Source organism: Trachypithecus francoisi, unplaced genomic scaffold (genome assembly GCF_009764315.1).
Source record: "Trachypithecus francoisi isolate TF-2019V2 unplaced genomic scaffold, Tfra_2.0 Lachesis_group4, whole genome shotgun sequence".
Taxonomy (NCBI): Eukaryota; Metazoa; Chordata; class Mammalia; order Primates; family Cercopithecidae; genus Trachypithecus; species Trachypithecus francoisi.
In genome coordinates this window covers 141,855,795-141,863,462 of record NW_022681469.1, presented here as the reverse complement: position 1 = coordinate 141,863,462, position 7,668 = coordinate 141,855,795, and the positions used below count along the sequence as shown (strand labels likewise).

Genomic DNA, 7,668 nt, shown 5'->3' with positions numbered 1-7,668 from the left:
CTGAGTAGTGGAGTTCTGGCTGACAGTGTGGGGGTCTGGGATTGGGGTACAAAAGGGTAAAAACCAACTAGAACACAAGGAGATAAATGTAGCAACTGCCATACTCACCTAGTGCTTACCCCGTGTCAAGTGTTAAAGGCCTTGAAGAAGTGGGTGGCTAGGAGCCAGTTCTTGGCAACCTGGCCTCTGGTACACACTGGGAGCACCAGCCTTGTCCTCCAGAGTGTCACAATCCAGCACTGAGTCAGGATGTAGATGGATGTGGGAGGAGACCTTGAGCAGCTGGTAAGCCTCTGTGCATCAGGGCACTCTGTAGCCCCTGCCTGTACTGGGGATCAAGAACTGAAGGCCCAGTCAGGATTGCTGGCTATGATCACCCTCACCCAGCTCAACCAGAAAGCTGTCGCCACCCAGAGAATGGGGGATATCCAAAGTGCCTGGAGGATGAAGAGTGTGGAGGATCTGAGCCCACTCACCCAGAGTGACACCTGGGCTTCTGCAGAGCCAGTCAGGACATCAGGATACTACGTTGAGCTTCTGGGATCTGGTGGGGAAGCCTGGGCATCCCACTCAAGAGGATTTCAATGCAGCTCCACACCTCCGGCCATGAGCCCTTGTTCCTGCCTTCCCTCTAAGGGTTCCCCTTTCCTTTTTTGCAACTCACAATGAGTGTCCCGGCCTGGGCATCCTTCCAGGAGTCAGTGAAACCATTTATGTATACCACCTTGCATTGTGCCTAGCTGAGCCAGCAAGATCCAGTATCTTGCAAGCCACCAGCCTTCTCTAGGGTGATTCCAAATGAATTCTGGGAAGGCAAGGCAATTCAACTCATTGCCTTGAACAGAAATAGCAACTCCCTGCTTCCCCAGCAGGCTCTGAACACTTCTCTGCATTTTTTAAATGCACAGGCACTCTTCTGAAGGACTCAGCATCAGCTATGTGTGAAGCAAGAGCGGTTTTAGTAACTCCCGAATCACTCAATACCCTCTCCAGGATATGTCCTCCACCCACCATGGAATTTACAAATGAGTAACAAGTAAGAAGGTGTGCTGGCTTGGGGGCACCCAGCCCTGAACTCAAATATTACCTCTTTTTTGAATAGCTGTGTTGGCCTGGGCAAGTTGCTTAACTTCTCTGAAGTTGTTTACTTACCTGCACAATAAGAGCAGGCATTTAGGAGAAGGTTAAATTGAATAGCATCCATGAAAGTACTAGGTATAGTGCCTGGTGACCATGAGATTCCTTTTCCTAAGAGCACGGGAAACTTTCCTGTAATCTACAAATGGGAATACCTGAGGTAACTCAGGTGGGGATTCTAATTTCCATTCAGCCATGGAGGGTGCATCAGTGGTCTGGAACAAAGCCGCCCATTCACCAGTTACATTTGGGGGAACCTCCCCTGTGCCAATCCATAGATAAGGCACTGGGAATGTAAACATGAATATGGCTTCTGCTTTCTGGTAGCTGACAGTGTGGGGGTCTGGGATTGGGGTACAAAAGGGTAAAAACCAACTAGAACCCAAGGATATAAATGTAGCAACTGCCATACTCACCTAGTGCTTACCCCGTGTCAAGTGTTAAATACTTCCCATATTTCCCCTCAATGAATGATCACACATCCCTACAAGGAACTCACAGTTATTAACCCCATTAAAAAAAAAAATTTTTTTTAAGACAGAATCTCACTCTGTTGCCCATGCTGGAGTGCAATGGCGCGATCTTGGCTCACTGCAACCTCCACCTCCCGGATTCAAGCAATTCTCCTGCCTCAGTTTCCCAAGTAACTGGGATTACAGACATGCACCACCACACCCAGCTACTTTTTATATTTTTAGTAGAGATGGGGTTTCACCATGTTGGCCAGGATGGTCCCAATCTCCTCACCTCATGATCTGCCCGCCACGGCCTCCCAAAGTGCTGGGATTATGGGCATGAGCCACACGCCCGGCCATTAACCCTATTTTAAGGATAAGAGCAAGGCACAGAGATGTTCCAACTTTGCCACGGAGTGGCAGAGTAAGAGATAGACCCAGTCCCGCACCCAGTTCATGCCCTTGACCACTTGTACCAAAGACACTTGACTAATTCAACGAACAACACAGGCCTCCAGAGGAGGGAAGTTTCATTCTATGTAGAATCCTGCAGGCTAAGTTCGGGAGTGAATATGGCTTTGATGCACAGAGAAGGTGGGAGAGGCATCCCAGAGAGAAGGCACAGGTTGAGTGAAGATGCAGTGGCAAGAAGCTTGAAGACCGAAGACCACATAGAGGAACGGTCCTGGAGGGGATGTGAGGAAGTCAGGACAGGAACAAAATGGGAATGGAGGCCTCCAAAGTCCCACTCACTTAATTACAGGAAAATCTAATTATACTATTCATAGATGGGAAAAGGCAGCCAGGCAGCAGAGCGGCAGCACCAAAGGAACAAAGGAGATCAAGTGAAAGGTGTCCGTGTCTGCAAGATGAGGCGCTCAGGGCAGGGGGTGCAGGGCAAGCTGGGAGATGAGTCTGGAAGGGCAGTGGGTAAGGGCCAGAAGTGGCTACATCTTGGAGGTCACGGGGAGCCCTTGACATACCCCCAACACCACCTACCAAGACTGATACTCTCAGGTGTGTGGGAAGCAACATGCACAGTGGGCTATTGTGAGAAGACACATGTGCTCAGGTGCATGTGTATACAGAAAGAGATGTTCGGCCGAGACGGGTGGATCACGAGGTCAGGAGATCGAGACCATCCTGGCTAACACGGTGAAACCCCGTCTCTACTAAAAAAAAAAAATACAAAAAATTAGCCGGGCGAGATGGCGGGCGCCTGTAGTCCCAGCTACTCGGGAGGCTGAGGCAGGAGAATGGCGTAAACCCGGGAGGCGGAGCTTGCAGTGAGCCGAGATCGCGCCACTGCACTCCAGCCTGGGTGACAGAGCGAGACTCCGTCTCAAAAAAAAAAAAAAAAAAAAAAAAAAAAGAAAGAGATGTTCAAGGGTATCAACAACCCCTTAGTGAAAATATCTTGAGGCTCCTGAGACAGGCTGACAATTTTCTGACACTTTTCTTAAGGCTTGCTAGTCCCGTCAGGCTGCTATAACAAAGTACCATGGTCTGGGTGGCTCGTACACAACAGAAATTTGTTTCTTGCAGTTCTCATGGCTGAAAGTCCAAGATCAAGGTGCCAGGTGATTTGCTGTCTGGGGAGGGCCCACTTTCTAGTTCATTGATGATGCCATCTCCCTGTGTCCTCACGTGACAGAAGGGCTGAGTGAGCTCTAAGGGCCCTTATCGCATCATGCAAGCCGAGCACTGAGAAGCTATGCGGTCCCTGAAGGCCCACTCCTGGACAGATACCTCTGTGTTTCTCTTTGTTCCGGTCTTGACGGAATCTAAACAAACGAAAGGCAGTTCTTGAGCCTGTGTAGCCCCCTAACCTGGGCCAAGCTCCAAACACACCTGGATCTTCACCTTTCTCATCTGTCAATTATGACCTATAAAAATACTTTCCTCTGGCCGGGCGCGGTGGCTCACGCCTGTAATCCCAGCACTTTGGGAGGCCGAGGCGGGCGGATCTTGAGGTCAGGAGATTGAGATCATCCTGGCTAACACAATGAAACACCGTCTCTACTAAAAATACAAAAAATTAGCCGGGTGTGGTGGTGGGTGCCAGCTATTCGGGAGGCTGAGGCAGGAGAATGGCGTGAACCCAGGAGGCGGAGCTTCCAGTGAGCCAAGATGATGCCACTGCACTCCAGCCTGGGCGACAGAGCGAGACTCCGTCTCAAAAGAAAAAACAAAACAACAACTACAACAAAAACCTTCCTTCTAGGTTTTAGTCACTTTTTCTCCTGGCACCCCTGCTAGCCACATGGTAAATATTCAATACAACTAATATCAATAATGACTCACATTTATTGATTGCCACCTCTCTCTTTCCTCCATGGAGTGCCTACTGGGAGGATGGAGCCTCTTGGGGCACGTGGCTTCCCCACACGTCAGCATCAGCCATCGCGAGACGCTGCAGGCCAGCACTGTGGACAGGCAGACAGTGAAGCCCCCCCAGCCAGAACAGCTCAGCCTGCCAGGAGAAGCAGAAACCCCCAAAGTAATCACTTCTCAAGCACCTTTGAGACCCCAGATGTTAGAAAAACAATTATTTTCCCTTGTGTAAGACATGCCTAGTCTCTTTCCCTCTCCTAAACAAATCAAATACAACCCTGAGCCCTCCTCCTTCTAGCCTGGTGGAAAATCCAGCCTTGACATTCTGGGGCCCCTCTCTACCCTACAGGGAGTTACCAAAGCCCTGGGAGCTTTTTCAAATTTTTATGGATAACAAACATTTGAAAAAAGACAAACAATCAAATTATCATGAAGTGGACACGCCCATGGAACCACTTCCCAGGTCCAGAAAGAACAACAGTCCTCCAGGACCACCCCCACATCCCTCCCAGCATCCACACCGCCCAGGCCCCACAAAAGACCACTGTCCTGACCACTGCCTCCCTCCCTGGGGTCCGGCCAGAGCCGCCTTCCTGCTGTTGACTCTGTTAGTGACCTCCTCATCCCACTGCCCGGGTGACTCGTCTGCCAAATGCAAGAATCAAATGGGGACAGGAGTCTAGTGTACCCGCTGAACTCTAAGCCCCAAAGCAGGAGCTTCAGCCACATAGCTTTGGGTTTTCCCAGGATCCCTCGGGTGCCCTGCCTGGGGCGTAGGATGCCAGGGGACAGGAACTCTGTTCTCATGACGGGCGAATCCCTGGTTCTCCTGTAAGTGCGGAGAAGCTGGGGTAGTTCCCACACTCAAACATTCCCCAAGCCAGGGCTGGGCGCCTGTGGGAATCCCAGCAATCCTACAGTTTCACTCAAGTCCTATAATTTCCCGCACCCTGCCTCTATTTCAGGGACCTGCTGCTCAGAATTTGGAAATGCAGATGTGGTTTGCCTGTGTTGCCACTGCTCTTGTGAGTTGTAAGGCAGTGATTACAGGCTCCGTGGGCGGCAGGGAGCAGCCAACTGGATTGACGGCACATTTTTAGCTTATTTTAAAATCAGCAACAGCATTAATAAAAATCTTGTGCCTTCCCATTTATATTTTCTTCCAAAACAAAAAAATACTGTACTTCCTAGCAGTCTGTGGCTGGAATGGGAAGAAAGGAGAAATCATTCGAAAGTGCAAGGAATATCAGAGGAAATTTTAGAAAGGACTTTAGGCCATGTCTAGCCTTCTCATAGTAGTGACCCTGTTCCTCCCCCCAAATTGGGGCATTTTAATTTTTTTTTTTTTTTTTTTTTTTTTTTTTTAGACAAAGGAGCCCAGGCTGGAGTGCAGTGGTGCGATCTCGGCTCACTGCAACCTCCGCCTCCCAGGTTCAAGCAATTCTCGTGCCTCAGCCTCCTGAGTAGTTCGGATTACAGGTGTGCGCCAGGACACCCAGCTAAGTTTTTGATATTTTTAGTAGAGACAGGCTTTCACTGTGTTGACCAGGCTGGTCTCGAACTCCTAACTTCAAGTGGTCAGCCCACCTCGGCCTCCCAAAGTGCTGGGATTACAGGCATGAGTCACCGGCCCAGCCGATTCACTTCTTAATAAATCATCCAAACCAATGATTTGGTTCCAAAAGAGACAGATATCGGCCGGGCGCGGTGGCTCAAGCCTGTAATCCCAGCACTTTGGGAGGCCGAGACGGGCGGATCACGAGGTCAGGAGATCGAGACCATCCTGGCTAACACGGTGAAACCCCGTCTCTACTAAAAATACAAAAAAACTAGCCAGGCGAGGTGGTGGGCGCCTGTAGTCCCAGCTACTCGGGAGGCTGAGGCAGGAGAATGGCGTGAACCTGGGAGGCGGAGCTTGCAGTGAGCTGAGATCTGGCCACTGCACTCCAGTCTGGGCGACAGAGCGAGACTCCCCCTCAAAAAAAAAAAAAGAGACAGATATCATTCAAACACTGTTTCCTTTAGTTCATACTGTAAGACAATGTGTTTTAGATACATTTTGCTTGAAATCCACAAACTTGTCAAATACCCACCTGGGTAGAGCAGGACAGCAGAACTGAAGGGCAAGAGGGCTCATCCAGACTTCCCTCCCCGAGCTCCAGGGAGAATGTTGATCACTTTGATCTAAACCAGGCAAGGGAGGCAGGAAGTCAGTTTAAAGGACGTGACATTGGCATTTGCCCAGTGGGTGATGCAAGAGGGAGGTTGAGGTCCTAACACTTCATTTTCATGCTGCATCTTACAAAGACCCCTGACCTCTGAGCTAAACTGACTTGGGGCAGCTCCCACCTGGTGAGCCTCAGCTCCTCCTCCTCAAATGAGGCTGTCACCTTGCAGGTAAGCAGAGGGCTTGTGAGTCTAAAAGGAAAGAAGCTCTAGGAGAGGAAAGGCTCTGTAGCCATGGGCCTGGAGGGGCCTGAGGCTCTATTTGTGGAATGAGTGTGTTAGAGGAACTGGGGGTCTGGACCAGATAAGAAAGATTCCAGGTTTAGGCAGTACATGTGTGCAGTACAGGCAGCAGAAAGACATACCGGCCAGAGGGGCTGAAGCCGTTACTCGGGCCCCAAGGCCAGAGGGTCCAAGGTACATGATAGAGATGGCCGGCGTGGCTGAGAGGCATGAAGTTGGAAATAAAAAATAAATTACGGATTCAGAGAGAAGTATGAGTCGTTTTCCATGGACTATGCCTGATATTCTTGTTCAATTTAACCTGATTTAGAACTGGTTCAGTTTTATCACTTTATTTGTACAAACTTATGGAGTACAAGTATAACTTTGTAACACAGATATATTGTTTTATTAGTCTGTTTTCACACTGCTATAAAGATACCACCCAAGATTGGGTAATTTAAAAAAAGAAAGAGGCTTGATTAACTCACAGTTTTGCATGATTGGGAAGACCTCATGAAACTTACAATCATGGCAGAAGGGGAAGCAGGTACCTTTTTCAGAAGGTGGCAGGGGAGAGAGTGCAAGCAAAGGAGTGACTGCCCAACACTTACAAACACATCAGATCTTGTGAGAACTCCCTCACTATCACTAGAACAGCATGGGAAAAGCTGCCTCCATGATCCAATCACCCTCCACCACGTCCCTCCCTTGACACAACACGTGGAGATTACAGTTCCAGATGACATTTGGGTGGGGACACAGAGCCGAACCATATCAATTGCGTACAGGTATTTTAGTGTATTCAGCAAGCAAATAATGTACATTATACCTGTTAAACAATTTCTCATCATCCACCCCTCTTCTTGCCCCCACCCTTCTGAGTCTCCCTTCTGAGTCTTCATGGAACAGGTTCATTTTTATTTTTTATTTATTTGTATTTATTTTTTTTTTGAAACGGAGTCTCGCTCTGTCGCCCAGGCTGGAGTGCAGTGGCGTGATCTCGGCTCACTGCAAGCTCTGCCTCCCGGGTTTAAGGCATTCTCCTGCCTCAGCTTCCCAAGTAGCTGGGACTACAGGCGCCCGCCACCTCGCCCGGCTAGTTTTTTGTATTTTTTAGTAGAGTCGGGGTTTCACCAGGTTAGCCAGGATGGTCTCGATCTCCTGACCTGGTGATCCGCCCATCTCGGCCTCCCAAAATGCTGGGATTACCGGCTTGAGCCACCTCGCCTGGCCAAGAACAGGTTCATTTTTATGTGAAACTGCAAACACAAACCACTCCCAAGGACTTGGA

At 49.4% G+C, this 7,668-nt stretch overlaps 1 protein-coding gene across 1 annotated transcript; it reads right to left on the bottom strand.

Moving 5' to 3' along the window:
• Positions 1–508: 508 nt before the first annotated feature.
• On the bottom strand, positions 509–4,550 carry CUNH7orf65 (chromosome unknown C7orf65 homolog). Its single transcript, XM_033192139.1, is given in 5 exon segments — positions 509–906; positions 909–935; positions 1,065–1,107; positions 1,109–1,152; positions 4,481–4,550. Coding segments are annotated over 5 exon segments (582 nt in total).
• Positions 4,551–7,668: the final 3,118 nt, after the last annotated feature.